At 41.9% G+C, this 17772-nt stretch overlaps 3 protein-coding genes across 9 annotated transcripts in view; 1 reads left to right on the top strand and 2 right to left on the bottom strand.

Moving 5' to 3' along the window:
* The window catches only part of LOC115019199 (tubulin-specific chaperone cofactor E-like protein), a 13455-nt gene extending 12336 nt beyond the window's left edge, over nt 1–1119 (bottom strand). The window contains exons 1-2 of one of the 7 annotated variants that reach the window (XM_029448634.1): nt 1046–1067; nt 1–67 (exon numbers count right to left, since the gene is read on the bottom strand). The exon at nt 1–67 is cut by the window's left edge and continues 165 nt beyond it. The gene's annotated coding sequence lies outside the window, so the exon portion shown is untranslated. Of the gene's footprint in view, nt 68–1045 lie in introns of those variants that run through there. The other 6 variants (XM_029448638.1, XM_029448635.1, XM_029448640.1 and 3 more) reach the window with 6 other exon arrangements.
* Nucleotides 1120–3684: 2565 nt separating this feature from the next.
* LOC115018812 (serine/threonine-protein kinase PSK1-like) lies at nt 3685–10984 on the top strand. Its single transcript, XM_029448034.1, has 12 exons — nt 3685–3748; nt 3924–4181; nt 4404–4498; nt 4641–4688; nt 4787–5008; nt 5101–5278; nt 5401–5574; nt 7654–7806; nt 8788–8890; nt 8968–9007; nt 9090–9180; nt 10459–10984. Exons 1-12 carry the CDS (start codon nt 3685–3687, stop codon nt 10590–10592), a joined length of 1560 nt encoding a protein of 519 aa, XP_029303894.1. The 3' UTR covers nt 10593–10984.
* Nucleotides 10978–13970, bottom strand: LOC115019205 (lathosterol oxidase-like). The gene is given in 5 exon segments (XM_029448645.1): nt 10978–12015; nt 12723–12823; nt 12959–13091; nt 13760–13858; nt 13860–13970. Coding segments are annotated over 5 exon segments (882 nt in total). The 3' UTR covers nt 10978–11577.
* Between the last annotated feature and the right edge of the window lie 3802 nt (nt 13971–17772).

Raw genomic sequence — 17772 nt, 5'->3', positions numbered from 1 at the left:
TGCTGCTGAGAGAAAGTGTTGATGAGAACTTTGATGAAACAAGAGGAAGAGCATCTAAAAAAAAAAACTGGGTTTGGGAACAAGAAAAAACTAGTTTACATTCTTGTAAATATTAAATGTCTTCGACAGCTTTATGGTATATGAAAAGACACAGGAAGACAGACTTTACTCCACATCAAAAAGGAGTGAAACTTGCATTATAAGACAAAAGAGTAGAGTGACAGCTGGAGTCCTGGCAGGGCAAAAATGGCTTGATGAACATATGCCAGACTACACTGATATTCTTCATTTAAAAAACCTGACCATATAATGTTACATTTCTCGAGTCACCAAATACACTTCCTGGGTATTTTCATATACAATCGTCGTAAAAAAAATCTTCTTCAAATCGGCACACCTAACACGCACTTATTCTTCCTCATAAAAGTTCAACTTTTAAAGTCTACTCGCTACTGCCCTTAGTGGCGTTAGTGGCAACAACGCTAAACTAATTACAAGAGTTACCGTTTTACAGAAGGTACCGAACGGCTTTTTATTGATGTATTAATGCCGAATTAAATGGCGACCTACGGTGATTCATATAAGGTCGAACGTTTTACTGTACATTCGTTATACACTTACTAGCAACTAATGACACGTTAAACTTGCAGGTTTTTCAACGGGGATTGGCGAAACATTCTTCGAACAAGATAAGCACAGCAGATATGGGGGGCTGTTTACGACCGAGGCCTGGCTGTCGAATGTCGCTCGTGCGAATGGACAAAATAACGCATTTAACGTCGACATATTTGAAAGTAGCTGAGGACATATTATTCAATTTCACAGCCACACACACTTACTGTCAACCTCGTAAAAAGGTGTGCAACATGTTTGAAGTACAGCTTGTACAGCAGCGTACCCTCATCTTTAGATCGAGAACGGTATTAAGAGTTCAGTGGCTGCTACAATCGAGGTATTATCATGACCTCGCAAACACACATCGCATGTAACTATTATTATTGTATTTTGTAACTGACACGGTATATTTCGAGACCATTGCACTCACCGTCCCCGGAACCCCCTCGATGTTGTGTTTGTTTTTGTTGTTCTTCGGTTAGTTGACAGTTGAAGACACGCCCACTTCCCCGGAAGTGACGTAGTTTAAATGTCTTGTTTTTTCCCGTCTTTCGTACTTTACAGAATTATTTTCAAACATATACAAAGAAAACAATTCGTGCATTTACGAGCCAAATATACAAGTTAATTATAAAAAAAAAAAAATCTATATATATTAAAATTAAACCAAAACCTGTGGTTTAAAGTTTAATTTCTGAAATTTGAAACATGTTTGATTACAGGCAGTTGAAGGCTACAACACAATGTTACACTATAAAGAAAGATGTGTGTATAAATAAATGAAATCAACACAAACATAAAGATTATTTACATTTGAAGTTGGAATGATATACATTATTTAGGTTATATAAAACATGACATTCAGTATTTATTAGCCAAACTGTTATAAATATGCATTCCAATGTAGGCTTCCTGTTATCATAATGTGTTATTATTTAAATGTTGTAGCTAAGGTAGCAGTATGTGACTACAACTGGTGTAAACTATGTAAAAAGAAATATTTAGAAAATGGCTGCAATTGTCTCACAGCAGTACAAGATATAACTAAAGATAGTAAAAATAAAAATGCCTCTGGACGTATTACCATCTTGATCTTGGGTTCACTGTAAATATAGCCGGAGATATTTGGGTCCTTTACATCTAATTTATATAAAAAATAAAAAATGAAAAACTTAGTTTATCTTTAATTTTCTTTTTCATTTGCACAACAGTCATGTAAGTAAAATATAAAGTTTCTCTTCTTGATAATGTCATTTCAATTAAAACAATATACAGCTTGGCTTGTTTAGTCAGAACTTCCCCAATATTATAAATAGTTAATTAAAAGCAAATATAACATTTAACTGAATTTTGAAAGTATGAAAGAGGATGTAATTCCAAAAGTTAATTAAGCGTTAGAACAACATAATTATTACATTTGTAGAAGCCGTTTTGCATTAATGTTGGCATTTATTATTATTTGGTTTAAGCCCTGCAATATTATTTTGGACACTTGGTGGCGGTGATTAAATGCACTGGGCTGTCACTACATAAGGGTGCACAGGTGACAGGAAGAGGGGATTGGACACAGGTAGAGAGAGGATACAGTTCTCACCAGTGAGCGACCCGAAATATCTGACAGAATAAGCCATATTATATGTCTACCACGTGCAGCCACTAGATGGCAGTGGTGTTGTGTGTAGAAACAAGTTTCAGTTGATGCTCCTCATGGGACCACCATGTACTTCTGTATGTGGACCAAAAAGCAGCAGAACATAGATCCCAAACATTGTTTTAATTCTTTATTACCATTAAAAGTCCCACATTTAAAACCCTACCTAAGTAAAAGTGCGGGCGTATCATCAGCTACATGTACTGAAAGCATTACAAGTAAAAGTTTCTCCTTTGACTTGACATATTATTACATTTAGATTATTAATACTGATGCATAAGTAGCATCTTACGGTTGTAGCTGGCTGAGGTGGAGATAGTTTTATCGACTTTATAAACAGTTGGGTGCTTTTGTAATGATACATTTCGTATGTCCTTGTAAAATGTTTCAATGAACCTCTGCCTCGCCCAGAATATCTCTAACTTTTCCCTCAATACCTTTTCCTGTGTCTTCCTTACAGATGAACGATTCCTAATATGAAACTCGACCGATGTATCTCAGGCTCACCCTGTTCCCTGCCTGAAGGTCATCGTGTACGGACAGAATGTTCTAAAGTAAACACTGTTTTCTTACGTCCATCTGACACAACTGTGTGAGTCTTCCACCTCTCCCCTCACTGTCTTTTACACACACGCACACGCACACACACACACACACACACACACACGCACACGCACACGCACACGCACACACACACACACACACACGCACACCGATTGAACCTTCTCTGCGCAAAGAATAAATACTCCAAAAACAATCGTTCTCTCAATAATCTTTATTATTATTATTATTATTATTATTATTATTATTATTATTATTATTATTATTATTATTATTATTATAGAACTCACAAATCTATTGAAAAAGACTTCAAACGGTTCAGTCCAGTGGTTCCCAACCTAGGGGTCGAGCCCCTCCAAAGGGTCACACGATAAATACGAGGGATCGAGAGATGATTCATTCATGAAGTCGGGAAAAATCAAACAATAAAGTTCTGCAATAGAGTTGGGCTGATTTCCAGTGTTGGCGGTCCAACCAAACCAAAGCTAAAAGTGTCTTTCTGTTGGAAGAGCTAACAAATCATACACATCTGAAATGTGAAACGCTGGCCAAAGCAGAAAAGGTTGGAATATTTAGAAGTACTATAAAAAAACCTTTATCTATAAAGTCACTCGATAGATTAGAGAGGAATAAAAAGAATATTATTTCCATAAAAGTACTTTTTTCTTTTGCTTTCCACCCCTGTGAACTCATTGAATATTAGTATTTATTTTTTACTCTTTTAATTTGATGTGGATTATAATTCCAGAAGTCTGATGACGTCACATTCTGTGCACAGAACACTAAACTGTAGTTCCGACACACACACACCTCTTCACTTATAGTACATTATTGTAAATCCACAACCGTGTGGCACGATGTCCTGCACGTCTGCACTAGAGTTTAATTCTGGGCATCGTCCGGCCGCTGGGACACATCCAGGTAATGAAGAACACCGACAGGACCGTTAGTATTATTTACTTACGCCCGTCATTTTCCAATTATGTCAAAAAGTGGCTATTTATTCTGATATGGACCTGTGCTCCGACTCATTTAACAGTAACTAAGTGCACACCACGCAGTCAACGAGTTCATGGTTCATCTTTCTCAATTATAGGTGGCAGCTCCACAGAAGCGAGCAGTGTCTCGCAGGATGATGCCGAGGCAAAGAGCAGGAAGAGGAAGGGCAGCGGTGACAGAGAGCAGCCCGGTGAGAGGAGGAGGGTCAGCAGCCAAGGCTCTGCAGAAGGTCAGAGGTCAGAGAAGAGTCCAGCTTCTCCCTCACAGGACGTCAGTCACAGCTTCGGGGGCCGAACGTCTACAAATCTGAGAAGTTTCCCTCATAGGGACGTCACGCCATCAGGACGCAACATTAGTAAGTTGGTGATGTGGAGAAAAGAGTGTAAAGCTTCAGTTCGACTGCTTGCTTCGCTAATAGCACTAAACACAAAATACAGCTGAGGCGGATGGAACATCGATAGTTTTGGTTAGAGCAAGATGAAGAGGCTAAAAGTAACAGAAACAAATATCCAAAAGATAACTTTGAGGTTAGAATTAGGATTCATTTCAGATATCAACAGTAAGTGTGTTTGTGTAGCTGATTTTGAAGCCAGATATGAGGAGCTGGAGGTACTGGGAGAAGGAGGCTTTGGATCAGTGTTTGCTGGCTTCTGCATATCTGACGAGTTACCTGTAAGACCTGCGTGTGTGCGCACACATCACACACACACACACACACACACACACACACACACACACACACACACACACACACACACACACACACACACACACACACACTGCAAACCAGATTATTTGCATTTCTGTCTTGAAGGTGGCCATCAAACACATTCCCCAAGAACTTGTGCGACGCAAACTACAGGTGAGTGATTTGCTTTAAAAACACCAGCCTCTCCTCATTTCTTTCCCTGTGCAGAACAATTCAGGTAAATTTTCTTCCGCATCCATTTGTGTCTCTAGATGAAGGATGGAGAGGTGTTTGATGTCCCACTGGAGGTGGCCCTCCTATTAAAGGCAACAGGTGGACCAGAGTCAGCCGGTAGCTCCGCGGCCGTGTCCCTGCTGGACTGGTACGATCTGGACCAGGAGCTGATCCTGGTTCTGGAGAGACCGGTCCCCTGTGTGGACCTCTGGCAGTACCTTATGGAAAATGGAGGCTCGCTGCAGGAGCATGAGGCTAAGGTAATCTCCTGGAAGGTGTGTGTGTGTGTGTGTGTGTGTGTGTGTGTGTGTGACTCTTCGTCCACTCACTAATTATTTTTCTCTTGTGTCAGATCATAATGCAACAGCTGATCGAAGCAGCAATAGAGCTTCATTCAAAACAAGTCTTTCACCGGGACATCAAACTGGAAAATATTCTGGTGGAAACCGGAGCTTCTGTCCCTCGTGTTCGGGTCACCGACTTCGGCTGTGGCTGCTTGGCGAGGAAGGGATATTACCGCTTCTTCTCAGGTATGATGTTTGGCTTCTGCTGCTTCACTCATTTACTGATCTTCTTAACATCCTCCTCCTCCATCATTCTGTCTGATCTCTGACTTATTCTAACGTTTGTCCCGCTCCATCGCTCGGTATAGGTACTGCCGAGTGTTTCCCTCCAGAGTGGTACATGCACAAGCGCTACAGGGCTCGCCCCACCACAGTGTGGCAGCTGGGAGTGGTGCTGTACGGGATGCTGGACGGACACAAATCATTTGATACCGGGAGGTTCCTCCACAACAAACTTCTGTTCAACAATCAGCTGTCCCAAAGTAAGCAATGGACCCACAGTGATCCATGATGTGTCTGTATATAATATCAGTCCTTAGGGTTTATTTATAGTTAGCTGCTTATAGTTACAGTCAGTTCTTTTAGGAAGGTTCCTAAAATGACCCGGAAGTATCTAAGTGTGAGCCATGATAAGAGCTGCTCGAATTGTCTTAACGCTAAGGAAAGGTTCTGCAATGAGTCTGTTCTTATCTGCTTTAGCATAGGATATATACAGTGGACCATCCTTCACTAAAGGAAAGGAGATAATGACGTCCCACAAGTCCTTGCTGCAGCAACATTTAAAGCGACGCACACCAATAATATTTTGCGCTGCATAATTACGCAGCCTAGTGTAGGTCAAGTGGGATTGTCTTAGCACCACTGTTGTCTTTTCCCAAGTCCCTCATGATGCTTTCCATCGAGGCGAAGGAGAAGTGGTTAGGAAAGGACATAGGACGTAACCTTTATTAGTATTATTGTTGTATCAAAACAACACAAACACAGGACTCACCAGCATGAACATGATCCAAACCAACTCTACAAACACAAATCTATTGCTCAGAAAGCTGAACTTTCTAATGGATCACATTTAGTGCCACTTTAAACTTCCTGCCTTCTCTCCAGGTTGTCAGGAGTTGTTGTTGATGTGTCTGTCCAAAGTCCCAAAGCAGCGTCCCACCCTGGAGCAGCTCCAGCACCACTCATGGCTCAAATAATGCAAAGGCAAAATAAAGGTTTGATCTACCTAAACAGTAGTGAGTGAGCCTTCTGTCCACACAGAGCAGCTGCAGGTCGTTGTGCTGTAGTCACACACAACCCTTTAACTGGGAACAACCAAGAAGTTAAATCAACTACAAACACCTCTTTTTATTTTGAAGGCACTGATGTGTGATCACCTCTGAGGCCTCGCAGATGAGTTTGACAGTTATATCCCAGCAGACAATGACCTTAAATGTAAGATAACACTGCTTCTGAATTAAACAGTGTTCCACAAGCCGTCCTGCACACATCCTGGGAAGACTCATAACTGACCAGGAGACAATTAGGTTAATCCTCATGTTGTTATTTAGGTGCAGGGATTAACTTGTAGACACATGCTATATATGTGCACGTAGATTCATGGGACAGGACTCACGCGAGCTTAGTTAATGAGCATGCAACACGAGTATTCAACCATACGAAAAAGGAATAGCACACTGTGCGAGTCAGCAGGAAAAATCAATCCAGATAGAGTGAGGAAGATGAGACAGGAGGAGGAGGAGGAGGAGGAGTGGCCAAACACGCCTAATCCAGAATGATCCAGTGAGTCAGATTTAGTCCAGATTAATGTACCCGTAACTCACCGTCTGCGGTGCGGAGGGAACACAAACAGAGGCGGAGGAGTCCAGAACCAGCTGCTGGATATTTCAGTCTGTAAAACTAACGTTTCTGCTTCTGCTGGATTATCATTAGTGGTACACTAACAATTGGGACAACAGCTGAGACACATGGCACTCCTGAGGTCAGGCTGGCTGTGGAGACAGAGTGAGTAGATACAAGGTTACAGCCATCGACGGGGAATATAAGATATCAAATACGCAACTAGAACACAACACCATGGACTCTGGGAACTTGCAAAGAACATATTTTAAGTTGACAGTAGAGGGACAGGAACTGAGAGGAGGACTCTGGGTGTTGTGGGGAATTGTTACCAAGATACACACTGTACACATTTTACAGTAAAAACTTGTCGGTGCTCTCCGATGGACAAACTATGTACTGTTCTTTAATGACTTCAAACATATTTTCAGCTTTCTGTACTGCGAGTTCTTTCCTGACGGATGTGGATACAGATATATCTGTCATAAACTGAAACTGTCCGATTGATGTCACGCCAAGACTTACAGTATGACGTGTTTAACTATTGAACACTCCTTGAGCTTGTTTTGTATTCGAATAACTCTTTTAAAAAAGGGTTACATCGATCAGTAGAGATGCTTCACATACCTGTTCAGGTTACTTCCATACTTTTGACTAATCTTACTGCACCCCGTCAAGGACGAACACTAAATGATACACTGTGACACGTGTCTCTTCTCTAGCCTCGGTCCTGAAACGCTGGAAGTTAAACTGGTGTGACCTTTGGATAGACGGGAATCTTTGCTTCTACAAGACTGACAGCAGGAGAGAGTTGGAGCACCGCGTCAGCCTCAAGACAACATGTGTAGATGTGAGATCTGGCCTGGAATGTGGAGGTAAGGCGAACGGACATGTCATTGTTTTGGCAGGTCCGTCATGAAGAAAGCAAATGTTCGGAAGACCTTTCTGATGCGTAAACTCCACTAATGAATAAACACACTGTACAATACCTGCTGAGCACCAAACAGCAGACAAAGTTAGAGACTGAAGTGTTGCAGAGCCACAATTTGGAAAAGTTATAGGATCTGTTGAGTGGGTTTCCATTTTGAGAAAGCCAAGACTTAAATCAACAATGTGCCACTTCCTGAAGACTGGCAGTGCATGCAGCCATCATGCAGGTGTCACTAGAGCTGTGTCCCAATTCCATAGCACCAATCATTTAAAGCAGGCGTTGAGTTTGTAGTGTGTTCACACTGAGTGAAGTATGCATATTTAAAGAACCCTGAATGTATCTTGAGACATGTATGCACCCTCACAATGCAAAGAGAATCCAGAAAACAAACAAAACTTTGAGAAACATTTTGCTCTCTCGTTCTGAAGCTTTGGCTTTGTAAAGTCACAGTTTGACATTTCCTGTTAGTACAATAAGGTTACGTATATGTTCTCGAATACTAACTGCAAAAACAGTGTAAAATATAAATGTAAAATAAGTTTAGTATGTCATATATACTCGTAAAATTAGTATTCAGTATGGAATTGGGACAGCTTTTGTTTGATGATTGCTCTGCATGGGCATTTAGCTGCGAGACTATTTCACAGAACCCCCGACAGTGCAAAACCACACCACAAGACTTCATGCAAGGAAATCTATGCGCAGCTTTAGAACAATCAAAGAGGTGTGAGGCTCCCAGCTATCAGATCCATACTTCCCTAAAGCTTTTGGACTCGTGTGAAACTGTCCTGAAGGCTTATAATGGCCCTACTTCTTCAATCCTAATATTATTCCATTAATTAAGTAATGAAGATATGCGTTTAAGGGTTAACCCTAACCCTAATATTCAAAGCATCATTGTGAATTCCTTGTGTTGGGGCTGTAGGTGTGGCTCCACCAGAGAGTAACCCCCGGGAGAATCTCATTGTGGTTCAGCTCACAAGCGGCTCAACAGTCAACCTGTGTGCGAACAGTGAGGATGAATCCATGTAGGTACTCTCACTTCACTCTTGTCGGCTCTTGCTTCACTTTACAACCCTCCATCAATGCTCTGTGTCTTTTTCAGAGCGTGGAAACTGACTCTGCTCGACACCAGGAGGAACCCGGTGAGAGATCCATTCTTCTCTAAGAGCCGACACGTGATCTGTTCACTCTCTCTGCCGTTTGCTAAATGTTTTCTGTCTGTAGGTTTTCACATACGACCCATATGACGACTCCTACCAAGCGGTCCCCATCAACAACTACCACACTGTCTACATCACACCTGGAGCAGGACCAGGTACGTTACCATAGTGATCCAGGACACACATACGCTAACCTTAAGATAATAACACATTTCATTTATATAGCACTTTCTAGATACACAAAGACGGGAATCTTCGACTTAGCAAGCAACCGTAAACTCACAATTAAAAGGTGCGTTTGATTGCATTGACAACATTCAGCCACTAGATGGCGCACCCACTCCCTCTCCCCCTTCCATTGCATGGTTGCCAGTTCGGTGCACAACCTGCATATTTCATAGCCAGTGTTTGTTTGCATTAATTATACAGAGTAGAACACAGACAGCACGTAGGCACACAACAAACAGCACGCGCAGCAAACACTCATGCATGCAGTAAACTGACCTCTCACCTGCGGATCCTTGGCAGCACTACAGCTGTGCCCAGTCAGCTGTTTACCTCCACACACTTGCTGCGCGTGTGGCCTAATTAAACTGTTCGCTTTACGGCCCCTCGCGTGCCCGCCGGGCGGTGCATTAAATCGGTAATGCAACCTTTGTACTATTGTGAAGGTACAATACTAACAACAATATTAGTTCGTAAAGATAACGGTAAAGCAATGAGTATTATAGTGCAACTGTTGGTGGTTTATAGGCTGTGTAGCAGGAAACCTGCTGTTTAGTCCAATAAAGATGTGTTTTGCCAAATGTAGTGAAATATGTCCAAAACATTTAGAAGTGTGACACGAAGCATCGAGGCCTCTTCCTGTACATCTAATAAAACAAAGGTAGGGTGGAGGGTGTGTTCATCCACCCTAACATGCATTCAATGTCTGGTTTATCTATCTTAAAGAGTGTGTACTGAATAACTTGACCCCAATTTAATCTGCAAAATAAATATTATGTAAAGACTGTGTAAACCATGTACACATGTAAACCTTCAGGGGTCCTGGAGCCAAGTTGAACTTTCATCCCCCATAGACTCACCGGTTCCTTCTACTGTCTGTGCATAGTGTGTGTGTGTGTGTGTGTGTGTGTGTGTGTGTGTGTGTGTGTGTGTGTGTGTCCTGATACACGGTGCACACAGCAGGCTTCACACGGCAGCTTCATTATATTTCACTCAGAATCCGACCAGTACTTCCACTGTGGAATATGAACTGGCGTGAGGTTTGCTGTGTGGACATCTTATTAAAGTACATAAAGGTGTGTCAAACACTGTCTACATTGTATTTATAATATAAGTGGTGTAGCCTGTAAATTGAGCTCCTCCTTTAATCTGATTTGCCAAGTTGACCACAAACATTAAATACGTCCTCCTTCGGTCTTTTCCCACAGGAACCCACCAGGTGCTCGTTCAGAGGGACCCGTTCGATGACGTGTTGGAGCATCTTGCACTGGGATTACTGGCAGGCATGGCAGCAGGGACAGCCATGCGATCCTTCCTCTACATGCCGTTCTTTTTCTGCTGAGGTGACGACACTGCGCACTGACTGGGAGCCGGACATCAGCATGTGTACAAAGCCTCCTGAAAACCCTCGTCAAACAACGAGCTGCTGCTCTTCAGGCTGTTCGGTCTTTGCTTCTTGTGTGCACTTTTGCATTTAAGACTTAAGAAGCTGAAAAGAATGTACTTGTATGTTCTTGCTGAACACTGAATCATGAGCGTTTGCAAACGGCAGGAAGTGTATTTTGTGTCTGAATGTTCTTTAATCTGCTGCCTGAATGTTACACTTAATATCTTGATGTGTAGCCTGTATTAGGAAATAGTTTGATGCATTAAAATATAGTTAGGGATGGTGATCTAAGATCATTGTTGGATGCAAATCCAAAAAGTACCAACACATGACGCACCAACAGGAGGAAATGAGTTTTATTCTCACACTAATGATGCAATCAGACCAGAGAAGACTTGGATTAAGAAATGAACATGAACCTTACATTGTAATCTTGTACACCAGCTCCTTTGAATCCGTCCCGACCATTAAATCTTACTTGTTAAATCTAAAATGTTGTGAAACTCCATCCTTGTGACACCAGTTTCAGGTCCAACCCTTTGAGTTAGTGTCGCTCACTGATGGAGCTCCAGCCTTGCGATGCTCCTCACGTCTCTTGCCTCTGTTGTTTCTTGATTTGCAGAAAGCTCTTCTGCGCCTGTATACAGTCACTCTATCACCCTCTGCTTCAATTACAAGCACTGCACGACAATAACGGCAACTCTGTCCGCTCTGCTCATCGGCTTGATTGGTACGTTACAGGATGCAGCGATCCCAAAGCCTCCATCCAGAGGACGTCGTCTAACGTGCATCCTATCATTATAGTATTTTAAATCTCACAACAGCATATTTTGGCAAGGACAGGAACTCAGATTACGCTCCAATATGTTTGAGTATGTGTGTAGCACATTGTCTTTTACAAAAATAGATCACTTTCAGCATTTAATCATAACTTCTGCTGTTACTCCTCCTTACACGTGGCTCCTTTCACCTTCCCTCTGTTTTCCCCCAACTTCCCCTCTGCTTGAAGTTTCCGGATCAGATCGTGAGGACCCTTCCCCATCAGAGCCGACGGGTGCCTGTAGGAGCCGCCCAGCCGGTCCCACAGAGTGAAGTACTGGCCGTAGTTGTAGTCGAAGAAGAGGTGGTGGTCGGTGTGGTGAGCCGAGCCGTTGATGGCACTCGTCAGAGCGCCGGGGACACGGTAGTCACCGTCGTGGATAGAGATGGTCCAGATATTGACGAAGATGTACAGGGCCAAGTAGAGCACCTTGTGGAGGGGGAAGAAGAAGGGGTAGATGTGGTACGGGAGTCCCTGCATGAAGCCGTCGACTGGATGAAAGGCGTGGCTGGCAAAGGGAGAAGGGATCTTCCATATGTGGTGCGGTTTGTGAAACAGCTGCGAGAGAGCAAAGAGGTCACAGAGAGAGAAGTTAATGCTGCAGCTCCAGGACTCTACTCGACACCTTTGTATAATTTACATTCGTTTATGTTAATTAAACAAAAGTGTCAAATGAGAAGACGGAACGAATAATGACGATACGAGATGCAGGGAATGTGGATGAGCAGGTGCAGGAGAGACGCTTTAACTAGGACCTCATAGTGTTGTGAACTAAACGACCACACACACAGCGACCGATTGACCCCAAACATGAATAACATCCCAACGTGAGACGACGTAATGCACTTTTATTCGTCTGCGAAAGACATTTTAAAAATATAAACTTAAAATATAAAAAATAAATCCCTTTAATGTCTTTATTTGGTGCAATAACAATGAATTTCTGCAGATTTTCATAACATCAGAACAAAAGAAGAACGGAAAATAATTGGGTATTTGTCAATTATTATTATTTTTACAAATACGGCAGCGGAGTCTGTGGAACCCCGAACAATAAGGAGGTGAATGTAAACTAAAGGGTTAATCGGGACCGATATTAAGAGCTGATGTTATTTGGTTATTTGAATATCGGCTGATAAATAACAAGGAATTGCAGAACAAATTAAACGCTGAGTTTACAAACATGCCTGTTGTATAATGTATACATTAAAGAGGGGGGATCAGCCGTGATGATTGTATTGTGTCGCCTTTAAAGCTGAACTCACCTTGTAAATAAGCTTATGATGCAGGAAGCGATGAATCCAGTAGATGCACATGTCAGTGAAAAGCAGGAAGGAGATCATACTCAGGAAGAGCCCGGGCCAACCTGCAAACACACAGACGCCGTCAGCAGCGAGAACTTTGAGCGTTCAGGGTTTCCAATGGAAACAACGAGATAACGGGGCCGGTGAGGTCATTCTGTAACGAGGTCATTCTGTAACGAGGTCATTCTGTAACGCACCCAGCGGAGAGTCGTGGACGTTGTCGTACAGTTTGCTGTATCCTCGAACTTCAGCGAAAAACAAGGCCACGGTGGGGATGCTGATCCAGGGAAGAGAGGTCATTGCATATTTGATCTCCCTCCGAACCTGATTCTAAGTAGGAAAGAAAGAAGTGATTCAATAAATGAACAGAAAACAGACTCAGGTGGTTTGGATTCGTTGGCACTTCCAGAATATCGGCAGCTTTATCATTAAAGAAGAATCTTCTTGTGCTCCTAATTAGTGTGTGGTGGGATATCGACTATAGCTGAAGACACGACACTTTGCTGTGTCACAGCAACACACCTTAAACAATACGATCTTATCTCACATTTCACTTTCACTCAAGGCCTCAGTATACTTCAAAGTGCTTTCTTAGATTGTCTGACATTGTCTGAGAGGTGTGCCAACTTCTACAAGTGCATTGAATAAAAGAAAGTGTTGAATCATGCAAGTAAATCAACTTCATTAAAAATGCGCTCAAGTGCTCCATTTAGAGACAATAGGAGGAGGAGGAGGAGGAGGAGGAGGAAGAGTTTGTGGAGGCAGGAAAATATTTTGGGAGCAGTAACCAACACAAAAAAAAAGTGTGCACACTATAATTAAATCCAAAAACACAGAGAACTATGACGTTGAGTCGACTCCTCTGTGGGACAGTCTCTACCAAACGGAGCTTAATACGCTTCATAAAGGTGGTACTCATTGCACGACTACGTTTTATTCTGCAGGTGTTCCAATAAGAGTTTGTAGTTCATTACAAGACTTAAAATGAGGCTGTGTACCTCGAGGAATTGTGGGTGTTTCATCAGATTGTGGTCGAAGATGAAGAAGTAGCTGATGGCGCCCAGGCCCAGGTACAGGACTGCAGCCCCGAGGTTGGTGCAGCACCAGCAGGCTCATGATCTGCCGCAGCGCCCCGTCCTCAGGCCACGAGGCAGGGTACACATACGGTGTGAGGACGTAATAGTCGGAGACATTCAGCACAAGATCCATGGTCGAATCTGGAAAAGTACGGAAAAGAGACAGAGAGTACACTTTATAAAAAAAGATGCCAAGAAAACTGCATTTCCCAGAAGCCCTGCTGTCTGCAGTCATTGTGGGATTTCTTTGAGATATGTTTTTTGCAACACTTTGCCAAAATGTTTATTGATGCATTTACGAGCTGTATTAATAAATGTTAATTAATGTTATTTTTCAACAGAAACGTGTAAAATATATTACAAATGGACAATTGTTAATGAATGATTGACATATCTTTTAAAATGTGTCTCAATATGTATTTAACTGCACAAACTCCATCTGCTGATGAAAGCAAGAAGCTGAGACTGAAAGCTCTAGAGGAAATCTAATAAGTGTACCTTGAATTAAGATTACAGTCTTTATTAGATTTTAATGCATCTATAAAGAGCAACACACAAAGAGAGGTTACACTTTTACACAGCCTTGCTGTCACAACTAAACATACATTCTAAGACATGCGACACCTTGCTTTAGCAATAGAGATGTGTCTAACACAAGAAGAATTACAGTAACACACAGTGAGAAGCTGTATGTGTATTATATGATATTATATATATATATATATATATATATATATATATATATATATATATATATATATATATATGTGATGTGTATCATCGTGCTGACTCTGATCCCTGGAAGGTGACCAGATCCAGGACACTAAGGCACATTAATAAAGGTGTTGCTACGTGTAGCTGCGTTAATGTCACATTTACTGTTAACGTTACCTCCTACTCACGAAAAGGTAAAAATATAATAATTATTATAGACATGCGCAGACACCTAATGCTGCATCACGTGGTATTAAAAGTGAGTATTTTATGTAGTTAATATAACGTTATATATACCATATTAAATAGAACAGTACCTTGTGTGAATTGCTCCTGTTCCGGCACAACAGTGGACGGGAAGTGCCACTAAATTAAAAGGTGAGCGAGCGACCAATCAGTACCTGCGTTACCTATTACGTCATACTAAGGGCATCCAATGAGCGCGTCGTTTATCATCACGGCAGGCTTGTTATGGTTTTTGATTGGCCAAATGGAGGATCTGATCATGGTGCTACAGAAACAGCCCCTGCAACACTGAGAGTGTCACAGCTGGAGCAGAGGCCGGAACGCCCCCAGATTATTATACAAACCTAGTTGCTCCATGATGTAACACGCTTTTTATCTCTAGCTTCTGTGGTCGGTTACACCCAGACAGAAATGCCCTCCATTTGTGCTTGCAAACCTCCTTTACAAACGTACGAATTTAAAGTTGTCTCCTTTTTACCAAAACGTAAACAACCTCGAGAAAAAAAACTGCTTATGTCACACTATGTTTTAGGAGCCACTCTTCAATTCGGCATTATCCAATACACCCATGTCGACAATGCTTCTTCCGGTACTAGCTCTCTCGATTTTGCTTTATATAACTTGTTTGCCTGTAAGAAGGGCGAATGTAATTGTAATTATTCAAATACTGAAATGCCGAATTTTCCAGAACAGGCTTCTTGATAGAATAATCGTTATATTAAGTACTGTGAGTTGTGTATGTTAGTAAATCAGCAAGGAAAAACAGTTTTTGCAAGATTTCTGAACGAAGTTTGGCCTACAGATACACCACTTGACTTGACACAGCACGGATTTATTATTTTAAAGTGCTATTAACTGCATTCACAAAATTAAACGGTCGGTTTAATGTCAGAGAAGACAAATTCCTTCTATTCTGCTGTGAAACTGAGACCCAATCAACCACAAGGTGTCGCCAGTGCTCTAAAGTAAGCGAGGGAGTAGCCTCAACCTTTGATACACAGAACTGTAATATAGTGGACTACAGACACTGTGTCATACATGAAAAATACAGTCATGCAGATATTCAACAATGACACTCGCATAACATGCATGAATGGGCCATCTGCTGTACTAAAAGAAGATGTTTTTAATATAGCTCTGAGGCCAAGATAGTCACATGCAGACATTGGTGTCAAAATGAGCTCTTACGACACATACTCCAACAAATTAGATTGCTTTGGTCACTGGCAGTGATTTTTCGCCATTAGCATGACATTCAGCATAGCTGCATGCCCTTTAAGCATCAAGCTCTTCTCCACTGCTCCGCTTGTGGTGATGTAAGGACAGCAGATGGCCAGAACTTTGTGTTCATCGATACAAAGCTGAAGGCTGTTGTGTGTCATAAACCCGACTACCTCTGTTCATGCATATGCACAACATTTAGTATCCTTATGTGACAAGTTTGGTTTGATTTACTGATAACAAATGTAAAGACGATACGCTTCTCACTAACCCATTCACACACACTCACATGCCAGCAGCAGCAACTCACCATGCAAGGTGCTGGCCTGAGCAGCCGGAGCGATTTGGGGTTCAGTGTCTTGCCAAATTATACTTTGACATGTGGGCAGGAAGAGCCGGGGATCGAAATGCACAACCCTGCGATTACTGGACACTCTATTCTGTGATAAAACAAGAAAAGCAAAACCTCAAGTGTAAAAAGTTACCGTTCCATTATGCTTTCAATCCAGCTTAATAAGACAAAGATGCATATTAGAGGAAATGTATAAAACACATCATTCTACAGAAGGCATACTCTTTTATTTGCACACTGAATGCAACCGTTGTTAAATATCCAGTGTGCATGAGTTCTTTAGACAGAGCATTTGTTTGGAGATGCTTGAGTGGAGCTGTCTCTACTTTAGAAGAAAGTTGGTGTTTTGAGTTTGAGAGCTGGAAGTGTCTAACAGGCTGTGAAGGCATCTCCCTCTGTGTGCAGACACAAATCAACCAATCAGGATCTCTGCAGAGAGGCAACCACGCTGAGCCCCAGATAACCTGCTGCTCATCATCTCCTCAGTAGGCAACAACATTGGATGTGTCACTTTGGGAAATGTAATCAAAAGCTGGAGAAAGTGACTGCTCAACTTTTGACACCATCTGATATTTGATTATCTTGCCACTGGGTTGATGGGACTCAGATGAATACAACCTTTTTGACAATTATATATAATATACAGTATATAATTATACACACACACACACATATATATATATATACAGTATATCTCAAAAGTGAGTACACCCTTTAGATTTTTGCAAATATTCTGTTATATCCTTTCAGGGGATAACATTATCCTACTGAAACTTTGATATAACTTAAAGTAGTCAGTGTGCTGCTTGAATAACAGTATAGATTTATTGTCCTTTGAAAATTACTCAGTACACAGCTGTTAATGTCTAAACAGCTGGCAACAAAAGTGAGTACACCCCATAGTGAACATGTCCTAATTGTGCCCAATGATGTTGTTTTCCCGCCCTGGTGTCATGTGACTCGTTAGTGTTACAAGGATTCAGGTGTAAATGATAAGCAGGGCTGTTAAATTTGGTGTTTTGGGCACAATTCTCTCTGAATGCTGGACAACATGGCACCTCATGGCAAGGAACTCTCTGAGCGGCTGAAAAAAAGGATTATTGCGCTTCACAAAGATGGCCTTGGCTATAAGAAGATTGCCAACACCATGAAAATGAGTTGCAGTACAGTGGCTAAGATCATACAGCGGTTTTCCAGGACAGGTTCCACTCGGAACAGGCCTCGCCAGGGTCGACCAAAGAAGTTGAGTCCACGTGCTCAGCGTCATATCCAGAGGTTGGTTTCCAAAAATAGACGTGCGAGTGCTTCCAGCATTGCTGCAGAGGTTGCAGAAGTGGGATGTCAGCCTGTCAGTGCCCAGACCATACGCCGCACACTGCATCAAATCGGTTTGTATGGCCGT

The sequence above is a fragment of the Cottoperca gobio genome, chromosome 14 (genome assembly GCF_900634415.1).
Source record: "Cottoperca gobio chromosome 14, fCotGob3.1, whole genome shotgun sequence".
In the NCBI taxonomy this organism is placed as follows: domain Eukaryota; kingdom Metazoa; phylum Chordata; class Actinopteri; order Perciformes; family Bovichtidae; genus Cottoperca; species Cottoperca gobio.
Note: the sequence above shows the minus strand (reverse complement) of the source record. Positions and strands in the feature narration are given on the sequence as shown.